The 27,290-nt window shown below is 47.1% G+C and overlaps 1 protein-coding gene across 4 annotated transcripts in view; it reads right to left on the reverse strand.

The window, feature by feature from the left end:
- Window positions 1-2,906: 2,906 nt before the first annotated feature.
- The window catches only part of LOC142566835 (putative phospholipase B-like 2), a 190,982-nt gene continuing 166,598 nt past the window's right edge, over window positions 2,907-27,290 (reverse strand). For 3 of the 4 annotated variants that reach the window (XM_075677732.1, XM_075677731.1, XM_075677729.1), the window contains 2 exons: window positions 22,103-22,262; window positions 2,907-3,127 (listed from right to left, as the gene is read on the reverse strand). In XM_075677732.1, the coding sequence (XP_075533847.1) occupies window positions 2,945-3,127; window positions 22,103-22,262 (343 nt within the window). In that variant the 3' untranslated portion in view covers window positions 2,907-2,944. The remainder of the gene's footprint in view (window positions 3,128-22,102; window positions 22,263-27,290) is intronic. The other variant, XM_075677733.1, reaches the window with a different exon arrangement.

A 27,290-nucleotide genomic window follows, 5' to 3' on the forward strand; every position in this document is an offset into this window, starting at 1 on the left:
TGACAAGGCCCCGCGCCGTGGCGCCGCGTGAGAGTGAGGGCGGTGTCTCGCGTCACTCGGGGCACTCTCGCCATCAGCGCGCGGAGCGAGATAGCAGCGCCCCGGTGTGGCTCGGCAGCCGCTCCGGCCGCCTGAGCCGTGGTCCGTTAACACAGATGCTATGCCAGCGGTCATGCCGGAGGGAACAACACGTACCGCGGTTCTAGGCGCCGCACTACAACGTTGCGGAACTAGCGGAATATTATACTAACCGACGAACGGCTGACGCCAAAGAGATTGACCACGGTTCTGTCTTCAGCGGATGTAGCCAGCTGATACAACGCAATCACCACGTGCTTCTCCAGAGAGATGGCTCTGCCCAAGTTTGTGTCTTGCCGTACCATATATTTGCACACACTTACAATATATCGGAACGTGCACCGATTGAGTCGGAAGTTTTCCTTAAGTACACTTTCGGGAAAGTGCGGGAACGTTTGTTCACACCACGATTGCGCCCGCGTGTGCGACCACACATGCCGCTCATGGGAACAAAGCCGAACAGCCGCGGCCACGAGTCGATGACACGGTCTTTAGGCGCTTTCTCTTTCCTGTTCGAGTGTCTCAGTGTCTTGTAGTACGCGGAGTACTTCCGTCTACTTACCGTGGAGCCCTGTATGTTGAGCGGCAAACATAATGAAGAAGTCGCCGAGATCATATCGTACCAATCCCATGGTACAGCCTTACTCAGCGCCACCGCAGAGTTCGCGTCACAAGATCAAATAAGCCGGTACGATAAAACAAAAAAACAAACAAGCAATAACGTACATTGTCTAACAAAAACACACCAGATACGAACCATTAACATGGTTCACATCTAATAACAGCGCACACGCTTGGGCAAAAATGCTAAACTGGCAGTGGATTGTCTTGGCTTTCGTACCAACGGTGAACGAGAATTGTGTCAGGAATTGGCACACTGGTTTAACTTCCGCCAAGCGCCCGGAAAGCAAATGAACCAATATGCTCAGTGAGTGCCGTTGCTAATACGCCGAATATATTATAAATGAAGTGCAGTGTTTATGTCAATATAGTAAGATTCAGATTCAGATTTATTCGTTCCAAAAAAAGAAGTAATTACATGACAAATATACAGACGAGGGTCCCAAAGTGATAGAACTGTAGTGGGACCCTCGAAAGAAAGATAGCTAAACAATTATATTTTTATTCACAGTACGGAGTATCACGAGACCTGCTCCCAGCACAAGAGCGGCACCAACTGAGGACAGGTTTCACCGTGTAACACATGTCCATCCTAAGTTGGCGGTAATCATAGTTCAGTCCGGTAATCGAGGTGCGTCATAACTGCGGTTAGTACGCTCGTACAATACATCAAATTTTAAACAAAACTTAAAAAAAACGGCGCCAAATCGTTGCGTCAAATGAACTGCAACAGTGCATTCCGTCTACTTATTTGTTATCATACACGTGCTCTCCAAAGTTGGTAAATATACCCGTTTCTAAGTTTATGTAACACGTGACGCCTGGGGTTAAGAAATGCTTTACATCACCCTCCATGCCCATGCTTAGCTAACACTTCGAGAGATAATCTTCTGCGCATACATGGGAGGGTACGGGAGAATGGCTGCCGCGATAGCTGAACTGGCAAAGCACCGCAAGCGTAATGGGGAAAACGTGCGTTCAGCGCTCGCTTGCGGCATATTCCCGTTTCGTCCACTTTTATTTCCCTTTTGTTAATATTTCTACAATTGGAGGCAAGCGTAACAGTTCATTTCTCCTGCGTCTTTCATGGTGTGATTGTCGGTTTTCGTCATCTGATTGTAACTAAAAAAATAGAGCCCCAGAGATCTAGGTAATTTCGCGTATCGTATAACCTATTGCAAGGAACGAAGCAAACTTTACAGGATAGTTATCGCCATTGTGGAACTTAAGAAAACCAGTGTCTTTACCCGGGTGCAATTTGAATTTTGTGTTCGACGGCATAATATAACAAAGAAAAGCCTGCGTTTTTTCACATGTTGTAACAAGAAAACTTGTGAATAGGAACGTCAAAAAAAAAGAGAACATTTTTCTTGGAGTGTGGTTTGAAATGTATTTGGCGGTAAAACTTCAATTTCGTATTCGGCATTAAACAAAAGAATGTCGTTTTGATTACCTATTCTGATCAGGAACTGGTTTTAAGATCCCTCGCCTGAAATGATTCTCCACTTCCTACTTTTTTTGGTTAAACGTAATGTGGAAAGCTCATTGTCGGATATATGCCATAATTATTAAAGATTCTCGCAATTCCAGTTTTGCTGACACGTAACAATTATTTCTAGGTGTAGTAAATACTACCATGCAAGGTAAGCAGAATCTCGTTAAAAAATAAAGTTCTGGACATAAAAGCCTTCTCTTCGGTCTAATTAGACGTCGGTGTAGAAATGCGACTCTCGGCGTATATCTATGGCGTATAGCTATGTAGTGCGACATTGTTCTAGTCTATAGTAATGTAATGTAATGTAATGTATAGTCTATAGTAAATGTAATGCCGAATTATGCGACCTATGACTTGGAAAACAAACCTCCTTAAGTAATTCATGGAGAATAAGACATTGCTATATTATTGCGCTAACAATATTTGTTTACACTACCATGAATCATGTTCCTTAATATTGTGTTCGCTCTCATTCGTACAAGTGTGTGATAATGCATTGGCTGCATACTTTCGTTCTAACATTTGCTTTATATGGTCACTTTCTACGCTTGGGCAGTGTGCAGTCACACTTTGACACATGATTTTGTTTTTCTCGTCGGAATTGTTGACACGTTCTGCGTTTTGTGTGTATATTCCAGTGGACCCCGCACTCGGCGCTGAGGCAGTGCGTGACACCAGTAGCGTATAATGAATCTTACCAGCAGCAAAGAAAGCAAACAAAACGAAAGAAAACTTTATAGCGCTGCCAGCCTATGGCTGGCAGTTGCCTTTTCCCCAAGTGCAGACGAACGGAGCGAAGTTCCACAGGTCCGGCTGTCCCGCATGGAGGTCGTGGAACCCAGATGTGGACCAGCGGAACGGCGGCTGCAGGTCGTGCGTCGGCCCAGCCACAGCAATGAACCCAAGTCCGGCGGCGAGAGACTCGTTCGTCATCTGCATGCAAAGCGCGCAGCCAAGGATGGATGAAAGCACTCTCGAAGTTTCTTCGCAGAAACACCACTTTGACTAATCAAATAATGATTATTTGAGCTTAATATTTCAGTTGAGCAATGAATGAATGAATATATGATGTTTAACGGCGCAAAGGCCAGGTGTGGCCAAAGAGCGCCATGCTAGTGTTGATGAGTTCGCAGTGGACTGAAGGGTTCGGTGAACTTAATGTGAAGTGGCTGTAAAGGGCCTTAATGGAGTTGATGCAAATTCCATAAAATCTACGTGTAGTAAAATAATGAGAATGACTATTGACGTGTACTGTGAACATTAGAATGCAGGGCGAAAGAATGATTCAATATATAAAATCTGTGAGGTGCTCAAATTGTCTAGAGCACTACTGGCTCACCAGAGCCCTTGAAATCCAAGGGCCTAGAGGCATGTGCTATACAAAGAAAACTATTGTAGTGGCATCCTCTGGAAAGAGAATGCGCTACGAAATTAATGCTCTGGTGACATGGAGCACAACATCTTTCAAAAAGACGAGGACTGCTTCGGTCTTAAAAAGTGGTTGGTCACCAAGAAATCGAAGACGACGAACTTCGAAGGAGGCTTGCGGGCTTTTATGGGTCCGTCTTTTTCGAAGCTTTCGAGCCTTTTTTGGTCATCTAGTGGTGCAAACTTGATATCATCGGATTCGTGAAGACGAGAAGAGTCAGCGGATACCTGACCTTGAGGTGGGCCACCCCTTTTTTGGACTTTATTGGAACTTTTGTGCTCACGCCACGCTGGCCGAGAGCTAGCGTCTGGTAGACCTAGCGCGGCATGGCAGCAATGCACGTTGAAGGGGAAGTGCTCCCGGCGGAGGACTTTACTGAAGACCTGGGATGGCGGACAGTGTCCAGCCGGAAATCTAGAGCTACGACGAGGCCTGGACTGGGTGACGGCGGTTCGCCAAGCGAGATCCCTGAACGGCGGGGCGCAGGTGAACGGCGCGGAGGCTCGGTAATCAAGAATCGCATTGCGAAGGCGTCGCGCATGCCACCGATGCCACAAGAACACATCAAAATAGTCATTCGCCCACGGGGTGGACTGAATTTGGAGAAAGTTAGCTCTACAGCGGTGGGCAAGGCAATCGTAGAGGCGGCAGGCCTCAGTATTGAGGAGATAAGGGAAGATGTCATTTGCCCTAACTTTATGCAAAATATCTTGGTGGCTAGTACGCCAGAAAGGAGCAACGCTGAACGATATGTGAGACTCAGGTCAATCAGAGTGGCAGACAAGGATGTTGAAGTCAGTGCGTACGAGACGGCCCCACACACTACGTGTAAAGGGTTCATTCGCAATGTAGACGTTATGGATGGCCCCGCGGCACTTGAGCGGAACATTGTTAACGATCGCAACCCGCTGGCTATGGCGGCCAAACGAATCAAAAACACAGGATCAGTCATCATTGTTTTCGACGGGTTAAAAGTGCCCAATTTCGTCAGATATGGGCCAACTCTGGTCCGGTGCTTCCTGTATCGAAAGCAGTTGGATGTGTGTTATGTGTGTGGCAAGCTTGGACATCGGGCGGATGTCTGCCCGGCGCCCGATTGTTTTGAATGCCGAGGACGCGGAGCTCGGAACCCTGAAGAGGATCACAACTGTGTGCCTTGTTGCAAGCTTTGTGGCGGACGACACCTGACCGCGGATAAACAATGCAGACAACGATACCAGCTTCCCTATGTCGTGCGTGTTCGACGACAGGAGAGAGCCAGGGCGGAGCTAACGGCGGAACAGGAGACAGCCGAGATGGTGCAGCTGGTGAGCGCCCGCCAACGCTCTAAGGGACGCTCGCGCTCTAGGAGCCGCTCCAGGTCGAGGCAGCGGCCATCCACTGGGACTCCAACGACCAGGAGCCGATCGGTTTCTAGGGAGGCGCGGTTGCGCTTTCCTGCAGCTGGTGGAGACGGCGGCGCAGCTGGAAGCCAGACCACCTGGGCTGACAAGGTCAAGAGCGGCACCAGCGCCGGCCAAGCGCGCGAGCAGCGCCAGGAGCATGTGAATGGTAATAGGGATAGGGATAGCATTGCGCAATTGGAGAGAGAGAATCTTAGCTTAAAAGCAGCCATTGACGGGCTTATCAAAGAGATAGCTGAACTTAGGAACGGCTTGCCTTCCGGTAACAACGGTAGCTTATGACAGGCTAGGAAACATGATGACTCGGTTGAGGTACCAAGGTCTGTGGAGGTCGCAGAAGAGACCATGGCGGACGAGGAGACGCCTGCTCCGAAAAAGAGGGCCCTATCCTCGACCGTGCGGATTCAGGGCAAAGTCGGTTCCGAGCTTAAAGCAGTGATGACGACATTGCAAGAAAGTGTAAATCAGATCATTAGTAGACTGGAGCGGATAGAAGAACGGGAAAATATCACGGATCAAAGATTAGGCAAAATTGAAATATATCTAAACGAGACGGTGGTCCCTGTTATGGAGCGGGAGTGCACTCGGCCGCTAGCCCAGCAGGTTAAGTCGCCGAGTGGACTTGAGCTCAAAACTAGTTCACCAAATTTCCGTGGTCAAGGTGGATCTATTAAATAGTTCATTTAGTATTTGGCAGTGGAATTGTAGGGGGTTCAAGCATAAGAAGGCGTCTCTGCAGCAGTTTGTTAGAACGCATGGTGTGAAACCTCAAGTTATCATGTTACAGAAAACACTGACGTCTAACGTTACCTTAACGGATTTCAAAGCGGAGGTTAAGGATAATGAACAGGGCAGAGGACTCGCTACTCTTATTAATAGGAGGTTGCCGTATATTAGACATGATCTTCACATGGCGGATTGCAAGATTGAATATATTATGGTGGAGGTAATTTTAGGTCGGCAAAGGTCATGTCAGAGGAGCGTTTACCTGCTTAACCTGTACAGTAGCCCCCGGGACACGAAGCAGAGTGTCAAATCTCTCTTGACCAAGGCAACCAATCTGGCTAAGGATGCACCGTTGCTTATTGGAGGGGACTTCAATGCACCATATCATGTGTGGAAGTATGTTTATAGCACTATTAAGGGGGAGAGACTATGGCAGCAGGCACTAGACTTGAATTTAACTCTGATTACAGACCCTTCGTATCCCACCAGATGTGGCACGTCGACATGTAGAGATTCGACACCTGATCTCACTTTTGTTCGGGGGGTGGTGGATTCGTCCTGGTCCAATTCTAACATAGATTTTGGTAGCGATCATTACATACTTATGATTACTTTGGTAGTGGCTAATAAAAAGGAGCGCACATGCAGGATGGTTGACTGGGATGCATTTAGGAAACGAAGAGCGCAGAGGATCGACGATGAGGGAAATGAGTTGACCTTGAAGCAGTGGACCAGTCAGCTTAAAAGTGACGTTGAGGCGTCCACTAGAGAGGTTCAGACCGATATTGACATGGAACACATGGATAGTCGCTTGGCGCATTTGTTGGAAGCGAAACAGTCGATGTTAGCGAAATGGAAGGGTCAGAGATTGAATAGAAGGCTTAGAAAGCGTATAGCAGTGGTTAATCAGGAAATTGAAGACCATTGTCGGGTACTGTGCAAGCAGCAGTGGGATGAAGTATGCAATTCTATTGATGGTCGCATTAAGAGGGGAGGCGCATGGAGTCTGCTCAGACGTTTGCTAGACGAGACAAACACTAAATCTAATCAGAGGACTGTGATAGGCAAGCTGGTCCATCAGGCGTGTCGGGACTCCACGGAGCAGGAGTTGCTGAAGGATTTGGCTGAGAGATACCTTCCGTTGGAGACCTGGCACGATACACCTGACGTGATGTTGGAATATAGTGGGGACGAAAATGCAGCTATGGATGAGGAATTTACTGAAAGTGATATCAGGATGGCGCTGCAGAATCTTAATGGTCGATCGGCATCAGGGCCGGATGGCATTACGAATAAAATGTTATGGAATTTAGACGACGGGTCAGTTGAGTTCCTTACGCGAGAGATCAATTACCGATGAAGGAAGGCTCTTTCCCGGAAGAGTGGAAACTTGCAACTACTGTTCTGATACCCAAACCGGGGAAGGCCATAGGGCTTGAAAATCTCAGACCCATTTCCCTGACATCGTGTTTGGGGAAAGTCGCAGAGTATGTCATTTTAAATAGGCTAACGCGTTATGTTGAGGGCAATGGGGTCTTTCCGCACTCGATAGGATTTCGGCCCGGCCTCTCGACTCACGATGCTATGATCAGGATTAAGCATCAGCTCCTTGACCGGCGGACTAGGGATACTAAGGCACTAATTGGACTTCATGTGGAAAAAGCTTTCGATAAAATCCGACATTCTTTCATTCTACAGGCGCTATCGGACTTGAACATGGGGCAGCGGCTTTTCCATTTTGTCAAGGCTTTCCTCATGGATAGAAGGACATGTCTCAAGTTTGGGGAGATAAAGTCGGAATTCTTTAAATTGGGTTGCTGTGGTACTCCGCAGGGATCCGTACTCTCGCCTATGTTATTCAATCTGGCGATGTCGAAGTTGGCTAATACACTGGACACTGTCCAGGATATTGGCTATTCTATCTACGCGGATGACATTACTATATGGAGTATCGGTAGTAGTGATGGAGAGCTTGAGGCTAGGCTGCAGAAGTTGGTAACGCTTGCGGAGGAGTATCTGGGTCTCATGGGGCTCAAGTGCTCCACTAAAAAGTCGGAGTTGTTGATCTTAAAATCTAAGAAGCTAGGTCGTAGGCCGAAGGATTGGATACCGGAAGTTGAGCCTTGCATTAGAATTCATACTAGGGGAGGGTCGGTGATACCCAAAGTTGAAGCAATCAGGGTCCTGGGTTTTGTACTTGAAGCGAACGGGTCGAACATTAGAACCATTCGGCGTATTACCAAGAAGACGGAGGAGGCGATAAGACTTATAAGAAGGATTTCTAATAGGCATAGGGGTTTAGGAGAAGAAGGTGCGATGCGCTTAGTTCACGTATTTATTATGTGTCATTTCTCGTATGTGGCAGCTATGCTAAATTGGAATAGGGGGGAGAAAAATAAATTGGAAGCATTAATCAGAAAAGCCGTCAAGGCTGCGCTTGGTCTGCCTATGACTACGTCAAACGATATGTTGTTACGACTCGGTTTGCATAATACTTTAGATGAAATTGCCGAGGCTCAGCGTACTGCACAGAGGGAGCGGTTGCTAGGTACACAAGCGGGTAGGTATATTTTAGAGTCAATTGAAGAATTGGTGGCTGTGTCGCACGATAGGGCGCCGCTACACGAGTTGAACGTGAACCTTAGGGCAAATATCATGGTTCGTCCGTCTCCGCGGAATGTGCACCCCGTGCACAATGTAGGGAGGCGGGTCGCGAGAGCTAGGGCTTTGTTGCGAGAGGCAAAGGATCAGGAGGAAGAGTCTGCTTTTGTTGACGCCGCATGGATTAATCGTAAAAATGCTTATTCGGTGGTGGTGGTGGTAGATGGCAAAGGGAGCGTTAGAAATGCTGCTTCCATTTATACCAAAGATCCGGGGGTTGCCGAACAGGTGGCTATTGCTCTAGCACTAATTGATTCAAGAAGAGTTTTGGTGTTTAGTGACTCGCGATCTGCGATTAAAGCCTTCTCGAGAGGATTTGTTGCGGAACCGGCTAACAGACAGCTGCAGGGTAGGGATATCACTTCGCATACCGTTACTTGGTTCCCGGTGCACATGGGGACAGTGGAGGGAGCCCCGCGTAACCTCAACGAGGTGACGCACAGGGAGGCACGAGGATTAGTGTGCCGTGTACTCCCTGAAGGGGCTGGATCTCCCGCTCCTGAGTACAGGGACCAGCTGTTAACCTACAACGAAATCACCAAGCACTATTACCTAGGGCGCAGGGCATTCCCCCTGCCACATTCTAAATTAAATAGGCCACAGGCGGTTACATTAAGGCTTATGCAGACACGTACGTACCCTAACCCGGTCATCATGAACAAAATTAATCCGGACTGCGGGGTTTCACTCTATTGTAGTAAGTGGGGGGGTTTGCTCGATTTAGAACATATGCTTCGGCGCTGCTTGGCGTTGGCCGGTGATGGTTCTCGAGGTGAACAGTGGTGGCAGCGGATGCTGCACAGTGAAGTGCTGGCGGACCAATTCAGGGCTGTCCAGAGGGCCCGTGTGACGGCAGAGGGGCTCGGCCTCTCTGCACCGACGTGGGAGCGGCCCGCATCAGTCCCAGACTGATCCCTCAGGACCTAAATAAAGTTATTCATACCATACCATACCAAGAAATATAGCTGGATGCAGGGGGACGTGATGGCTGTATGTAAAAGGAAAATGTTTTCTCCTGTCTCTTTCGGCTTCCCGGCACTCCAGGAAGACATGGAGGACGGTCAGCCGGTTGCCACATCTACCACAGGTTGGAGGCTCGTTACCGGTCAAGAGAAAGTTATGAGTGCGAAATGTGTGTCATATTCTCAGTATGGTGAATAGGACATCTGTTCTTCGTGTTTTCGTAGTTGGGTGCCAGAAACCTAACTTCGGCTTAATTAGGTGAAGCTTATTACTCGTTTGTGCGTCCCACAAGCGTTGCCAGTGGCTTCGTAGTTTGTTTCTTAGAAAAGCCTTCATGTCTATGGCAGGGACAGTAGCAGAACGAATACCTTGCGCTGCTATTGATTTGGTGATTTCGTCGGCAAGCACATTTCCCTCGATTCCTCTATGGCCAGGAACCGAGCATATTACTGCATGTCTATGTGATAAATACATGTTGCATAAGAGTGAGTAGAGTTCATTGAAGACAGGATTCGTATGCTTTTGGGAAGAAATGAGTGCTTTTACACGACTTAACGAGTCTCTGAATATGATTGTTTTGTCAAGTTTCAGTTTCTTTATATGTTTTACTGCACAAAATACTGCATAGACTTCTGCAGTGAACATACTTGTTAGGGGTTTCAACACGTCAGATAGCGTAAAGAGGGACCAAGAGCAGCGTAGGATATGCCAGCATGTGATGGTGACTCGTCTGTGTAAAATTCGGAGCAGGAGTACTTCAATCGAAGCTCACGGAAATGCATGGCAGTTTCAAGCTCAGGAGCGCGCTTTGTGACCTCTACAAAGGATACGTCACATGCTGTCACCTGCCACTGCCAGGGCGTTAATAGCTTAGCTGCAGGAATTAGGCGATGTTCGAGAAATGGGACGTCTATTTCGTCGCTAAGTTGTCTTACACGCAGTGAGAAAGGTAACTACAAAGAGGGTCTATTACGAAAAAGTGTTTCACACGTCAAGTCGTTAACGGTTGTGAAACACGGATGTTCCTTATTAGAGCGCACTTTCAGAAAATAGGTATAGCTGATGTATGTTCTCTGAAAACGGAGTGACCACTCATCTGACTCGGCATACAGACTTTCAAGAGGGCTTGTTCTAAATGCGCCAGTGGCCAGGCGGATTCCCAGATGGTGAATGAGGTCTAACATCTTTAGCGCGCTCGGGGCGGCAGAGTGATATGCTACGGCTTCATAGTCTTTCGTGATCGAACTAGGCTGCTGTAAAGAAACAACAGGCACTTCCTGTCGCTACCCCATGTTGTGTGGGATAGGATTTTAAGTAAGTTCATTGTTTTTGGACATTTTGTTTTTGATATTTTATGTGTGGAATGAAAGTAGGCTTGGAGTCAACTATAACCCCTAGAAATTTGTGCTCTTTGTTAAAAGGAATTTGTTGTCCGCCCAGTTCTAGAAACGGATCTGGGACCAGGCCTCTCTTTCATGTGCAGAGAACACAAGAACTTTTGTGGGGGTTAAGTTTAAATCCATTTTGGTCTGCCCACATGGACACCTTGTTTAGGGCCTGCTGTACCTGTCTCTCGCCGACTGTGAGGTTGCAGGATCTGAAACCTATTTGTATATCGTCTACGTAGACAGAATAGAAAATAGCTGGTGGTAATGATGCACGAAGCGTGTTCATCTTTACGACAAAGAGCGTGCAGCTGAGTACGCCACCCTGGGGTACCCCAGTTTCCTGTACGAATGTACGCGACAGTACAGCACCTATTTTCGCCCGAAATGTACAGTTCTCTAGGTAGCTCTCTATAATATTTAACATATTGCCGCGGATGCCCAGCGCGGAAAGGCCGCGCAGCATTCCGTACCGCCAGGTTGCGTCGTACGCTTTTTCCATATCCAGAAATACAGATAAGAAAGATTGTTTGTGCACGAAGGCATCGCGAATGCTCGCTTCGATTCGCACGAGATGGTCGGTTGTAGATCGCCCTTCCCTAAAACCACATTGAAATGGGTCAAGCATTTTACTGGACTCTAGGAGATGTACAAGACAGCGATTGATCATTTTTTCGAAAAGCTTACAGAGGCAGCTCGTAAGCGCTATAGGACGGTAGCTGGTAAGCAATGAAGTGTCTTTACCATGCTTCAAAACAGGGATCACAATAGCCTCCTTCCACTTTGATGGGAGATAACCAGCAGCCCAGATAGCATTGAGAAGTGTGAGTAGCGTGATTTGTGTGTCGGAGTGCAGGTGCTTAAGCATATCATACATGATTCTATCAGGGCCCGGTGCAGAGCTCCGACATACTGATAAGGAAGCTTTAAGTTCAGCAGTGGTAAAAGGACGATTATAAGGATCGTTTGGGATGCATTTCCGATTCAGTGGCTTAAGTTCATCTATTGCTTTATGTTTAAGAAAGTTCTCCGAATAGTGGGGAAAGCTAGACACGCGTTCGAAGTGTTCAGCGAGAGCATCAGCCTGATCTTCCAACTTGTTTCCTTCTTTGTGAACCAGGGGCAATGGCTGAAATTGTTGTTCCTTTAGTCTCCTTAGCTCTTTCCATACATTTGCCTCCTGTGCGTAGGAGTTAATGCCGGACAAGACTCTCTCCCGGCTTGTCTCCTTTGCTTGCCGTCGCGTCCGCCTTCCGTGTGATTTAAGGTTTTTAAATTCTATCAGATTTTCTGCAGTGGCGTATCGGCGCAGTATGCCCCACGCTTTATTTTGTTTTTTCCGCGCCTCCTTGCATTCCTCATTCTACCAAGGCACTCGTCTTTTGGATGCGGTACCCCTTGATTGTGGGATGAAGTTATTAGCTGCCTCGATGATAAAAGCGGTAAAATACGCTACCGCGTCGTCAATATTAAATCAGTTATAAAATCTCGGGATAGGTAAGTCGATTCCTTAAAATGCTCCCAGTCGGCAGAAGCTAGCTTCCACCGAGGCGTATGTGAAGGCCATTGATGTTCTTCAATTAAGTTTAAAAGTATTGGAAAATGGTCACTTTCGTAAGGATTTTTAATAACACTCCACTCTAGGTAAGGGAAAAGATCTGCCGAGCCAATAGATAGGTCTATGGAAGAATGTGAATCGTGATACATATAATAGGTCGGTTCATTTTTATTGAAGGATATGTACCCGTGTTTATTAAAAAGTTGTTAACTAATCGACCTCTCGCGTCGCATCGTGAGTCTCCCCACATCGTGTAGTGAGCATTAAAATTTCACACAAGTATGTAAGATTCGGGGAGCTGGATAATAAGGTTGTAAAAGTCTCTTTTTTAGATGATGGTTCGGGGGAATATAAATAGAACAGACAGTGATTAATTCATTAAAAGGATGGCCCGAACTGACACTGCCGCAAGGGTAGTCTGAAGGGCGACGTGTCGGCAAACAGACTTGTCCGCTATTATTGCTGCTCCGCCAGAGGCGTTAGCGTCATTGCGGTCTTTTCGGAAGATGACGTAATTGTGAAGAAAGTTTCTGTTTGTAGCTTTCAGATGGGTCTTCTGAACACACAGAAACTTGGGATTGTGTTTGTGTAGTAGTTCTCTAATGTCGTCGAGGTTATTTAGAAGTCCTCGTACATTCCACTGTAGTATTTGTGTATCCATATGCTATTTGTGTTTAGTGCTGTGTGTTTAGGAAGCGAGGATTAGCTCACGGGCCCTTTCCAGGCGCCGTGATGGGATTTTTGTCTTTTTTGGAGCGATCGAGAGAGCCTCGCCGCTCCTTAGGCGCTGTTGGCGCCGTCTTTCTGGTGGTTGTGTCCATCGCCTCTTGCGACGCGCAGGACACGCGCTCATCCGAGCGCTTTGTTTGGCGTGAAATCCTCGGCACGTTGGACGAGACCTTTGAGGCCACCTGCCCGGAGGTAGATGGCCCCTTCTGCTGGGTTGACGGAGCAGCGCTAGCTGCAACCGCCGCGGGGGCAGATGGCGTAACTGCCGACTCACTGCTTGAGGTTGGGACAGCCGCCGGTAGCCGTTATGTCGCTGCCCCCTGACGCGTCACATCGGCAAAGGTGTTCTTTGGCAGGAAGGATACCCGCCTGCGTGCCTCCTTGAAACTTATGTTTTCTTTTACTTTAATTGTAACAATTTCCTTTTCTTTCCTCCAAAATGGACACGACCGCGAGTATGCACCGTGCTGCCCATCACAGTTTACACAGTGGAGAGAGGTTTCACAAGATTCAGAGGTGTGCTCATTAGCACTGCATTTCGCGCAAGTTTGGCGGCCTCGGCAGTTCTGTGAGCTGTGACCGAAACGCCGGCATTTGAAGCATCGCAGGGGATTAGGGATGTATGGCCGAACACGAAGCTTGATATAACCGGCCTCAATGGACTCGGGCAGAACACTTGTGCCAAAAGTAAGTATTAGGTGTTTGGTCTGTATTTCCTTATTGTCACGCCTCATCTTAATTCGTTTGACGTTGATGACGTTCTGCTCACTGAAGCCCTCCAGGAGCTCAGCTTCGGTCAGCTGCAAGAGATCATCATCGGAGACTACGCCACGGGTGGTATTCATAGTACGATGTGGAGTTACTGTTACTGGGGTGTCCCCAAATGATACTAGATTGGGTAGCTTTGCATATTATTTCTTGTTGCGAAGCTTCAAGAGGAGATCACCGCTTGCCATCCTGGATGCTTTATAACCTGTACCAAAAACTTGGGCGAGAGACTTAGACACGAGGAATGGTGAGATTGTTCGCATGGGTTTGTCTGGTTGTTCAGAGTGGACTACCTGGAAATGAGGGAAAATTTCTTTTTGGTGAGCAAAAAACTAGAAGACTTCATCGGTGCGCCCCCTTTTCACGGAGCAATCAGATAGTGGGGGGAAGGAAGTAGCCATAAAAGAGTGTAATTTCAGCAGTAACGCCAGCCACCCACCGTAGAGTCCTACAAGGGAACGCTACAGGACCTGTGAAACACAGCCTGCAAACGCCAACTGTACATTACCACCATAACCAAATATGAAATAACCTAGGTTGGCTATTCAGACAAGGTTAACCCTTGCTGCCTGGAAAAATTGGAAGTAAAGGGAAGCGAGGAGAAGACAGGAAAGATGGAAAGTGAGAGAAAGATGAAGGTTGAAGGGGGAGAGAGAGACAGGCTAAGGCAACTACCGATTTCCCCCGGGTGGGTCAGTCCGGGGGTGCCGTCTACGTGAAGGCGAGGCAAAAGGGGTGTGTTGCCACCGCCGAGGGGCCGTAAAGGTCCAAACACCCGGCATTGGCTCAAACCCTAGGATCCCCTTTTCCCCGGACACGGCTAAGCCGCGCACGGTTAGACGCTGAAGGGTTGAACCCTCGTGTGCTCGGGTACGTGGTGTCGCAACACACCAAACGCCTGCTGACGCAGACGCCCCTGCGGGAGAGTTGAGCAAGCATTGCTGCAGCGCTTTCTCTTATCGTCGGTACCTTTGATAAAGGATAGAACACGATGAAACTTCCCGTGAAGCTTGAACCATTCATGTATCAGACGTGCTTTTGAAATTGACTATTGACACACATTGTCAAAATTATCGTCCTGAACAACGTTCGTAACAGAAGAAACGGTGCTTACAAAGTTTGTGGCATACCACACGAAGAATAGGCGCCACTGAATAATTGCCCTTTTTATGGATTTCGCTGGGTAATTGACAATAAATATACTGATGATAATAAACTAGAATAATCTCCTGGGTTCATGTGATATATAGAATTTTCTGAGCTACCTGCTTTTTGTTGCCACCCCCTTAATGTATGAGGTCGAATCAGAAAGTGTTTGCCCCTATTGTTTATTTTCAAGTTCAAGTTTATTGTTATTGCATGTACAAGAAACGGGCTTACATATTATATACAGCATCAGGAGGTCCCAAAGTGAGAAACTGCCAGGGGGACCTCGTATCATTAGTGGGTGTATAAGAGTATTAGAGCAGCAAGTAGAGGGCGAACAAACAAAACAAAAGAAACGCGTGAAGAAATACAATTCGTAGGGAGTGCAAATGAATAGAAGACAATTAGATATATATTAAAAACAGCGTTATACAGTAATATCACAATAAATAATCATAAGCAGGAATATCTAGTAATCTAACAAAAATTTGGCTCTTCTGCATATTACGAACGAAGAAAAATACAAAGTGTTTTACAGAAATATGAAGCCTAACGATACAGTAATAGAAGTAATGTAAAGAAAATGTAATAAATATGAAAATGTATTTATGACAAATGAAAAGATGGTTCTGCTAACAGTATTCTTTTCATATTGTGTTTAAAAAACTGCAATGATAGAGATGACTTAATATTAACAGGGATGCGATTCCAAAGTGAAATACCATAGAAACGAAGTGTAACTTTACCATAGTTAGATCTGATTTTAGGTAATAGAAGGTTATTGCGTTCTGAAAACCTAGTATTATTTTTGTTGATGAGGTTATCAAAAGGAACACTGTCTAAGGTTATTTCACGATGAAAGAGACGAAATGTAATGAGTGACAACTTATGATAGAACAGCTGTTGAATGGGTAAAACGTTAAGACGTTGATAGATAGGTAAAGAATGGCAGCGGAATGAGCTAAAGGTCATTAATTTTATTGCCTGATTTTGAAGCCGTTGAAGTGGTTTGAGATGAATGGCATATGTATTACCCCATGAAGATAAACAGTATGATAAATGACTGGTAATTTAAGCAAGATACAACGATCTAATAATATGAGGGTGGAAGAATGCGCGTGTTTTAATGATAATGCGGATACCAAATGAAACCTTTTTTATTAGCGAGTTGGCATGGCTATTGAACTTAAGGTGTTTGTCGAGAGTAATACCCATAAATTGAACAGTATCAGATTTCGGTATAACATAAGTATTTAACGAGACAGTTATTGGAGAAGAAATCGGCGTTTGTGGATTATGAAATAGTACAAAGGTTGTTCTTAAAGGATTGATTTGAAGTTTATTATCAGTGCACCAGGAATACACATTGTTAAGATCAGTGTTAAGTGTGTCTTGAAGTGCGGTAAGCGATTTCTGTGATGAGTAGATGGTAGTGTCATCAGCATATAACAAACAGTTACAATTGGTAAGTACATTAGGTAGATCATTTATAAATAATAAGAACAACAATGGGCCTAGTATAGAGCCTTGGGGAACGCCACAGTTAATTACTTTAGTAGAAGAGAATTGGCCATTAAGATACACTACTTGAGGTCTGTTAGACAAGTAGCTACGAATAAAATATAGGTGGGCCAGTAATACCGAAAGATTCGAGCTTATACAGAAGAATAATATGATCTAGAGTGTCAAAGGCTTTTGTTAGATCGATGAACATGGCTCCTGCAACAAACCCTTCGTCAATAAAGCGTTTAATGTCATCCGTGAAGTTAATTAATGCCAATTCCGTCGAATAATTCTGCCTAAAACCAAATTGGAATGGAGAAAGAAGATTAAATTTATTGAGATAGTGCATTAGGCGAGTGTAAATAAGTTTTTCAATGGCCTTACTAAAAAACTGCAAAATGCAAATTGGGCGGTAGTTATTAATGTTTTCACGAGAACCCTTCTTGAACCCAGGGATTACTTTACCATGTTTCATGAAATCAGGACATATGCCTGTGCTAAAAACTTTGTTAATGATATCTGCAAAAACAAATGATATGTCTGCCGCAACCAGTTTTATTCTAGAAGGCTGAATAGAATCTAGGTCAGGTCCAGTAACATTAAGTGAAGAAAATACCTTTAAAACTTCTTCGGAAGAAACCGGTCGAAGGAAAAATGACTGAGGGCAACGTGGGAGATGGCGTAAAACACTAGGCGATAGAGTGTTCTGGCAAGTGGCAAAATGATCACTAAAAGTATTTGATATGTCAGCCGCGGCTGTGCATTCCTCGTTGTCGTAAATTATTTTTAATGCCCGTGTTAGACTCTGTAATATTAAGAAATTCTTTAATAAGCTCCCAATTACGCCTGGTATTCATTCCGTTCTGAATTATCCGACTTTCATAATTGTCCCGTTTTGCGCGTTTAAGGATACCAGAAAGGATATTGCTATACTTCTTAAATTTAGTTCGCAAAGCTGTGTTGAACGACTGCAGTCTCACCTTTTTGTGAAGATTATTCTTTTTTGCTATAGAGCGCAGCAACGCATTTGTATTCCATGGATTTCTGGGAGACGAGAATCTTCGCTGAAAGGACAGATGAGTTGTGCACTCATTGATATAGTTTGTTATTGTTGATAAAAATATCGAGTACGCCCTGTCAGGACAGTTCTCCTGAAGAACGCTCTCCCAACAAGTGCCTTGTACCTTCTGTACAAATAACGTTTCATTGAAAGAATTTTTGGAATATTGGTGACACTGCGTACGTTTTGCGACACCCAGAAGGAAGAAGAGAGGATAGTGGTCGGTAAGGGAATAATTTATTACTCCAGTGGTATAATCAGAAGATGATGAGGAAAATATATGATCTATCAATGTGCAAGTACCAGAAGTGTCGCACCTGGTTGGAACATCGATTAAGAAAAAGAAACCGTAGCTAAATAAGCAGTTGGTTTAATCGGAGCATGACTGACAGTTGGGATTAAGTATGTTGATGTTAATGTCACCACAAATGATGTTCTTGTTTTCATTGGTTAAGACGCTGAGTATTTCTTCTAGCTGCGAACAAAAGTCCGAATACGACGATGACGGGGAGCGATAAACGGACGCCAGGATTGTATTCCGGTTATTGAGGGACAAGACATTCCGGTCGAACTCCAGCCAGACAGACTCGCACAACAAATCGCGGAACGAAAGATCATGACGACGAGTGTACGAAATCGACGAATTAACAAAAATGGCAGATCCGCCACTTCGCTGAACCCCACGGTAACTATATTCACTGGTATATCCGGGCAGACCAAATAGATTGCCATCTACCGGTGTTAGCCAAGTTTCAGACAGGCATATTAAAGGGACCCTTAAACGCTTTTGACGATTTTCTACAAACGTATTGAGTCGTTAGAGTAGGTCCTTCTGATCATTAATTGACACATCTAAGTGCTCCGCGTAAAGCGTGTAATTTATTATAAGGTTTTAAATATGCACATCGCTGCCGATCGCAGCACACTGCTCGGCGGAAGTTTAAGCCGCCCCTACCCATATGACCGAAATCACCCATACGACGTCAGTGGGGCGAGCTATCCGATTGGCTGACAAAGGCGCGTGATCGATAATTTTTCCAATTTTATGGTAAACAAATGATCTTCGTAATAGTTGGAATGTTAGTTAATTTGTTTTTATGAAAAGAAAATAACATAAAGAGAATGCACAAGAATAATTTTTCAGTACACTTAAGCACTTCCGGCACAGAGCGTGTGTCGTCTGCTTGTGTTACAACGTACTCCATTTTGAAGAGAGCTCCGCGGTCAGAGTCGGTCTCAGTCTTTTCGCGAGCACTATGATTCGACTTTGTTGCCTTGTGGACTGCAAACGTAGCGACTGGCAATATGTCAAGCTGCGACATCGTGTCCCTCTGCAAGGCAGCGTACGAGCGAACTGGCTGCTGCGCATCGGTCTGCCGCTATCCGATCGGCGCCAGGATTTGCGCGTTTGTGGCCGTCACTTTACACCGGAAGATTACTAACGCAATAGCGTTTCGCGAGTCCGGTATTAGAGAAAACGGAAGCGCAAGGGGACAGAGTCTGGCCGCTTGACTGCCGTAACGGGATGAGCCATGAGATGGGCAGAAGGGCAAATGCGAATGGTCTGCATGGTGCAGCCACCTGGTGGCACAGAGCTCAACCATACACAGTAGCAGCAACGAAGTGTATTCTTCTTTGCTGCTGGTGTGTATTTTTCGCAGGAGTGTAATCATGAACACGTTGTTTTTATAAATGTTTAAAATGTTTTACACTTGGTTACAGCAATATTAGCGCTTTGTTTGGCTGGTTAAGCTCTGCACCAACAAGTGTATGGACCGTGCAGACAGATCAGGCCGCTCACATACGTCTACGCTAAAGTTCCTTCATCAGCTTGAGTTTATGCCTACAGTCATTTGCCGAAATGACCAGCTTGCCTGTGGTTACCGGAATACAAGACACGTTCGGCGCTACGACAGAATGCTCGCAACGCACGCTGCTTCGATAGCTCTCGCTTGTGGTCGACGGCCAAGGGGCTAGCGGAGCGGTCTCGCGCGGGCGGGGGCGGGCTCCAAAACAACCGGAAGTGGACGATGTGACGTCGCATCGTGACGCTGAACCAGTGAAGGCGGAGCTTAGCCCCGCTCGCTCGGCGAACGAGTTGAGGAGGAAAAACATGGCTAGGGAGGAGGGTAACTTCTAATCGCTTGTAGCTCCATTAATACGTAACGCTTCACTTAAATTGTGGTGCGAATGTTCTACTTAAGCTGTACCCTACGCGTCTACAAAATTTGTCCGAACCGTTTCAGGGGCCCTTTAACGAAAAATTATGGTTAAGTAAAGTAAGGAAGTTCAAAAGGTCATCATGATGTTTGCGCAGACTTCGAATATTGCACTGAATGAACGAAAAGTTGGGCGACTTGTCGTGTAAAAACGTTTTCACCTGATCACATGAAAACATGCCTCTATTCATGGTGAGGATTTACTTCGAAAAAACGGGAGTGCAGGCGCACTGGTTATGTAAAGATAGCCAGATCGCTTACGCCTGAGATGCGATAAACGCGGATATTCTCAGTCTTTCTAGCTTTGATTGCGCAGTTTTCAGTCCAGAGGAATCGCCATCCTTTAGTCTTCTTCAATTCGAGAGCTTGCGCGAAAAGTCGCTTGTTCTCTGGCGTAAGGTGATCATTCACGAAAAACGGGGAATCATTGTTTCGCGAAAATCCAATGGCTGATGTGGTGAGCTTAGCCTTTTTAGCTTTACTAATGAATTCAGTTCGCTTCGACCTGGAACAGAATCATGCGATAATGTTCTTGTCTTTTTTTGCGGGGACACGATGAGCAATGTCAATGGCGGAGGGGACGATAGGACAGCCAATCTTTTCACCAATGGTTTGTATTACAGCCAGGCAGTTTTCCCCTTCCGTGACGGGAATGCCTTTTACTTCAACGTTGTTCAGTCGGGAATACTGCTCTAGAGACATGAGACGCTGAGACAGCTTTGCGTTTTCATCCTTTAACAGCTCATTTTCCTTCAAAATGGTCTCATTTTGTACTTTCACGGATTCATACAGTCCATTAAACATGCTAAGACTTTCTTGCATTGATTTCATTTCGGCATATAGTGTTGCTATTTCTTTCGCTACCTCAGCACACGACAGCATCTTCAAACAAACACAACAGACACTTGTGGCAACAAGGCAGCGGCAAAGATGAATTAGGAAATGCACAAGTTTGTAGGCGACAAACCTGTACGAAGTATGGGGAAGGAATTAGTTGCGTGCTCGCTGCCGCAACCCTTGCCGCAACCCCTGCTGCCTTGCTGCCGCGACCCTTAGCCAAAATAAGGTACGTACAGGTAATTAAAATATACGTACTATTCTACGAACCTTACACTATTTTTCCATATAGTCCCACACCGATTTACACATTTGTCCCAGCCCTGTCAGTCTGCTGTCTTGGTTTCATCGTTGCACGTGAATCGTTGTCCTGCCAGGAACTTCTTCAGTGGACCAAAAAACGTGGCAATCCCTAGGGGTGAAGTGCGGACTGTATGGTGGGTGGTCCTGATTCTTCCAGTGAAATGACCAGATCCGAGATTCTCGGCAGTTCTGATTGCCACATGTGGCCTCGCATTGTCGTAGACTATAACCGCATTGTCCACATCGAAAATCCCTCGGTCTTTTCGCCTAATGGCAGCCAGCAGACATGATAGCGTGAAACAATAGCTGTCCGCAGTGGCGGTTGCACACTGTGGCATGAAATCCAGCAGGAGCGGTCCTCGGAATTCCCACAAGACTGTTAACATCACTTTCCCAACCGATGGCACTGACCGGATTTTTTTTTTTGCAACAGGCGAATCCTTATATTTCCCTACCATGCTCTGCTGCTTCGATTCTCGCGTGAAATGCAGTATCCACGTTTCATCGCCAGTAAAAATGCGGTCCAGAAAACTTCCACCCTCCTCGGCATGCTGTTGCAGGTAATTCAGTGAAGCAATCATTCGCTTGCCTTTCATGATGTCGTCCAACTGTTTAGGGACCCATCGCAGGAAACCTTCCAGTACCCTTAGCACTTGTGAACGATGTCGTAAACACTCCCATACGAAATGCCAGGATCCCAGGAAATATCCTCGAGGTGCACACGCCGATCCGCTTTCACCATTGTATCCACCCGGGAAAGTTGTCAGTCAGCGACGCATGCGGCCTCATCAAACGCTCACTGTCATGCAAGTCTTCGCGGGCTTTTGCGAGCTTACTACACCACGACATCAAATTTCTCAAAGCGAGACACATGTCCCCACTCGTGGGCTGCATTTCACTGTGGACTTGGATGGGTGTTCGTCCCTTGCTCCATAGAAAATGAATTCCACTTCGTTGATCGTACGTTGTGGACGCGTGAAGCACAACCACCATCATCAACAACCGACAACAGTCCCGTGCCGCGCAGCTACTGGCAGATAAGGTCGGGCCGGTCCAAGAAAGGCCCACTACTGCGAATGGACATGCTGACTTAGCATTTGCAGTCGGAATTTGGCTAAAAAATAGGGACAAAGACTTCCTTATTCGCCCTGGTATGTGGAAAAATAAATAAATTGGAACTGCACAAGAAAGGACAGGTTTGCGTCATTTGGTGCGTACCTTCATGTCTACGCCTCCTCTAGAGGCCTGTCCCAGAGCAGGGAAAGGGTAACGGCCAGGCATCATGTTGAGGTCACTACGGGCTGATATGCCGTTCACGGCACTGAACGGTGGAATGCAGAGACACTTGGAGACGGGGTCATGTTTGAAGTCGTTATACCTGGAAAATGCAAAGAGGGCAGCAAATGAAAATTATGGTAATAAAATTATGGAAACATATTTTACTGAAAATTAGAACTTATAAGCGCTCCTTCAAGGAAGCCTCTTCCGAATAAGAGCTCATATTTTTTGCTGTTTATTACTTTTTCCAATAGCGCTGCATTTCAATCTCCTGTATTTCCATGTTCTTTCTGGACATTCCAAGCACTTCCACATAATTAATCAGGGTGAACTCCAAGTTAACGTAGTCGCAGTCATTTAAGCTGCTCAACATCTTTATCCCTCCTTATGCACCGGGGGCTGTAAGGTTCACTGCTTGTCTTCTGGATAGCGAGAGAAAGATATTTATTGAGATGTGGTACATTGTTTGACGTTTTACCTGCGACTGCTTTGTTTCACTACATTATCAATGTTATCTATTTCCTAATCGCTGCAGGACACGCCTACAGTATTCGAAATTTCTTAAATGTTGCACTGATTTTGTTGCCAATCAGACAAGTCTTGTTAGATTGCGTGCGTGACGCGAATATTTTTCTACTGTTAGCATCAGTTCAAACGTGAACAATTCCAAAACTACTCAAACGCATTTTTCCGTCTCTAGGCTAAGCTGAATTTGTACCAGTGGCTGAGGAAGGCACCCAAACGTACAGTTGGGACTACACGCTTAGAAACATGCTAATGAGCGATTGCACGCTGCTTTTATATGTAGTTACGCGGCGTTTACATCAGTTTTTGTTCCTATCCACGCGTCTGTGCGTATATATATATATATATATATATATATATATATATATATATATATATATATATATATATATATATATATATTATAAAGGAGGTATATTGGGGTTCGTAGCGACCGCCGGTTCTACGATGCACCGAGCACAGTTCCCGAGCTCGAGCCTCCGCAGCACGCTTAATGCTGCCGATGCTGCAGACTGCGCGCACGTTCGTCATCTTCCTTACAATGGCCCAGTGGAAGTAAAGGAGCCATCCTGGCGACTTAGTTTTCTGGAAGGACGGTAGAATTGTGATACGGCTTGAGACGCTGAACGTGAACGACTTCGCGTTTACGACGTCGCATGTCGGACGGCGGCGTTAGCGGCTCAACCAGGTAATTAACGGGTGATGTTCTCTCGAGAACGCGGTATGGCCCGTCGTACTTCGGAAGGAGTTTTGAAGCGAGCCGAGGCGTGCGGTGTGGCACTAACAACCAGAAGAGAGCGCCCGGGAGAAAAGTGGGAGTCGAGTTCTGGGCATCGTGAACGGCTTTTTGGCGGTTCTGGACATCCGAGGTGAATTGGCGGGCAAGCTGGCGACGTTCCTCTGCTTGTCTGGCGGCTTCCGAGATTGGCAGGCATTCGGATGGGTCCGGCCGGTAGGGCAGAATGGTGTCGATGGTGTGCAAAGGATGACGGCCGTAAAGAAGGTAAAGGGGTGAGAATGCGGTAGTGGCCTGAGTCGCGGTGTTGTAGGCGTAGGTGACAAACGAAAGAACTAGGCCCCAATTAGAGTGATCAGGTGAGACATACATGGCGAGCATGTCACGAAGAGTTCGATTAAAGCCTTCCGCAGTACCGTTAATCTGTGGGTGTAAGCAGTGCATTTACGATGAACAATGGCGCATTCAGCAAGCAGTTGTTCAATGACTTCAGATAAGAAGGCGCGGCCTCTATCGCTTAAAAGTTCACGTGGACCTCCATGACGAAGGAGAAAGCGGCGAAGTAGGAAATTGGCGACCTCCTGCGCTGTAGCATTTGGTAGAGCAGCAGTCTCCGAATAACGGGTTAAATGGTCTACCGCAACGATTATCCACCTGTTGCCGGCAGGATTCAACGGAAGTGGCCCGTAGAGATCTATGCCCACGTGATCAAAGGGTCTGGATGGGCATTGTAAAGGCTGGAGTTCACCGGCGGAGTTGTGCGGTGGCGCTTTCCGGCGTTGGCACTCATGACAAGAGCGGACGAACTTTCGAACGAAATTATACATTCCCCGTCAGTAATAGCGGTGTCGAAGTCTTTCGTAGGTCTTGAAGACTCCCGCATGGCCACACTGAGGGTCGACGTGGAATGAGGAGCAGAGCTCTGATCGCAAGATTCTCGGAATGACGAGTAACCAGGTGCGTCCCTCTGGGGCATAGTTGCGTCGATATAGTAGCTGGTCGCGAATCGCAAAATGAGGCACTTGGCGCCGAAGCGTACGTGACGCTGGAACTTTCGACGTATCCGAGACAAGGTCGAGCAGAGATGCAGTCCAGGGATCATTACGCTGTGCAGCAGCGATAGTGTCAACGTCCAGAGCGGATAATGTGCACTCGCAGGGGGAGTCGTGAGTGGCCTTCGGGGGAAGCGATAATCGGGATAGCGCGTCAGCGTCGGAGTGCTTTCGCCCGGAACGGTATACCACGCGGATGTCGTATTCTTGCATTCGCAATGCCCAGCCGGCAAGGCGGCCCGATGGATCTTTGAGCGTCGACAGCCAACATAGTGCGTGGTGGTCGGTCACTACGTTAAAGGATGGGCCGTATAAATATGGGCGAAACTTGCCAAGCGCCCACACAATGGCCCAACACTCCTTTTCTGTAACGCTGTAATTGGTCTCCGCCTTGGCTAACGTGCGACTCGCGTATGCGACGACGTATTCTGGGTGGCCAGGTTGACGCTGTGCCAACACAGCGCCAAGGCCTACACAGCTTGCATCGGTATGGATTTTGGTTGGCGCTTGTGGGTCAAAATGGCGAAGAATGGGTGGCGTCGTCGGAAGATGGCGCAAGGTTGTGAAGCCGTCGTCGCACTCTGGAGACCATGATGAGAGATCTCTAGCGCCACCAAGGAGCTGCGTGAGAGGCGATATAATTGACGCAAAGTTTCGAACGAATCGCCGGAATTAAGAGCAGAGGCCGATAAAACTGCGTAGCTCTTTCATAATAGTAGGTTTTGGGGCGCAGTAACAGCACGTAGCTTCTCGGGATCCGGGCGAATGCCCTCCTTTGACACGACATGGCCTAATATTGTTAGCTGACGAACAGCAAATCGGCACTTCTTCAAGTTAAGTTGCAACCCGGCGTTGGTCAAGCAAGTGAGTACGTGCTGGAAGCGGAACAGGTGTGTTGGGAAATTAGGGGCGAACACCACAATGTCGTCAAGATAGCAAAGACATATTTTCCATTTGAGGTCACGCAGAACATTATCCATCATTCTTTCGAACGTAGCAGGTGCGTTGCAAAGTCCGAGCGGCATTACGGTGAATTCATACAAGCCGTTTGGTGTAACAAAGGCAGTTTTGGGGCGATCGGCCTCTGCCATCCGAACCTGCCAGTAGCCTGACCGCAAATCCAGCGAAGAAAAGAACTCGGCTCCCTGCAAACAGTCCAGAGCATCATCGATGCGTGGTAATGGGTAGACGTCCTTCAGCGTCATCTTGTTCAACCGTCGAAAGTCAACACAGAAGCGAATGGAACCCTCTTTCTTTGTGACGAGGACCACGGGAGAGGCCCATGGTCTTTGGAAAGGTTGAATGACGCCTCGACGGAGCATGTCATTGACCTGGTCTGCAATGACGCGACGTTCCGTAGCGGACACGCGATATGGTCTTTGTCGCAGGGGTGAGTGAGTGCCAGTGTCGATGTAATGCTTGACTGTCGATGCACGCCAAGAGAGGTTTGCGCAACGTCGAAAGAAAGACGGAAGTGCTGAAGGATTGCGACAAGTTGAGATCGCTGCGAAGGCGTCAGATCTTCGGCGATGAATGGGCTGAACACACCAGTCGATGTTGAGTCTGGTACGGAGAGGGCACTCAGTTCATGGGCGACAGTAGAAGACACTTCGTCGAGGACGGAGAGAATTCATGTTGAATCGACCGACTCGACGTAACCAAGGCATTCGCGGCGGAGCAGCGATAGCGGCGATAGCGGCGATGAAAGATGATTGTAAATGGGCATCGTGCTCACACCGGCGGCAAGGTCAAGAGCTGCAAAGGGCAAAGGAAGCGCTTTTCGGGTAACAAAGTGATGAGAGGGCATGAAGAAGACCGTCCCTTCGGATATGGTACTACAGAAGACTGGTACGAATGCTGAAGAGCACGGGAGAATACAGGTGTCTTCTTTCACGACAATTTTAGCGGCAGGATGAGCATCGACCGAGGCCAGGTCACCAAGGTGGAAAAGTTCAATCTCAGCCCGAGCGCAATTGATGATGGCATTGTGGCGTGGGAGAAAATCCCATCCTAGAATAACGGCGTGGGAGCACGATGAAAGAACTATGAATTCAATCGTGTACAAAACGTCCTGTATGATCACACGGGCAGTACAAGCAGCGGTAGGGCGAATGGGTTGAGCACTCGCCGTTCGGAGCGACAATTCGCACAGACACGTCGTCACCTTACGAAGCGAACGGCAAAACCTGGCATCCATAACTGAAATAGCGGCACCGCTATCGACTAAGGCGACTGTAGCGACTTCTTCGACAAACACATCAATGACATTTGCAGGTAAAGGAGGAAGACTTCGGCATGACGACACTTGCGCAGTTCTTGCCTCAGGACTTGCGTCGTCTAGTTTCCCTCTTCGTTAGAGACGGGTCGTCGACGCATAGGGGAAAACGATCGACGACGAGGGGAGGGTGACCGGAGGCGTTCGAAGCGAGGAAGGCGATCAGTCTGGGAGCGAGCTGGTGATGGGTCGAAGGGTTCGTAAGGCGCATTTGCATCAGGCAGCACATAGGGCGCTCGGCGATCGTCATCGAACGCCTGCGATCGGCGGCGGCAGAACCTTGCGACATGACCGGGATACCTACATGCGAAGCATAGAGGGCGATTGTCCGGCGTACGCCACGGGTTAGCGACGGCAGTGGTGGTCCAGGGGACGGGAGGAAGAGGGCGGTGCACAGGCTGCTAGAAGCGACGCACGGGCACACTGCGATGGGCCATTGCAGCGCGGACGAAATCCTTCACGGACGAAATCCTTGATTTACGTTATCAGGGAGGCTTGTTCTGGGCCGGTGGTAAGGCTGCAGAGTGATGCCGCATTTAG

The sequence above is a fragment of the Dermacentor variabilis genome, unplaced genomic scaffold, assembly GCF_050947875.1.
Source record: "Dermacentor variabilis isolate Ectoservices unplaced genomic scaffold, ASM5094787v1 scaffold_13, whole genome shotgun sequence".
Taxonomy (NCBI): Eukaryota; Metazoa; Arthropoda; class Arachnida; order Ixodida; family Ixodidae; genus Dermacentor; species Dermacentor variabilis.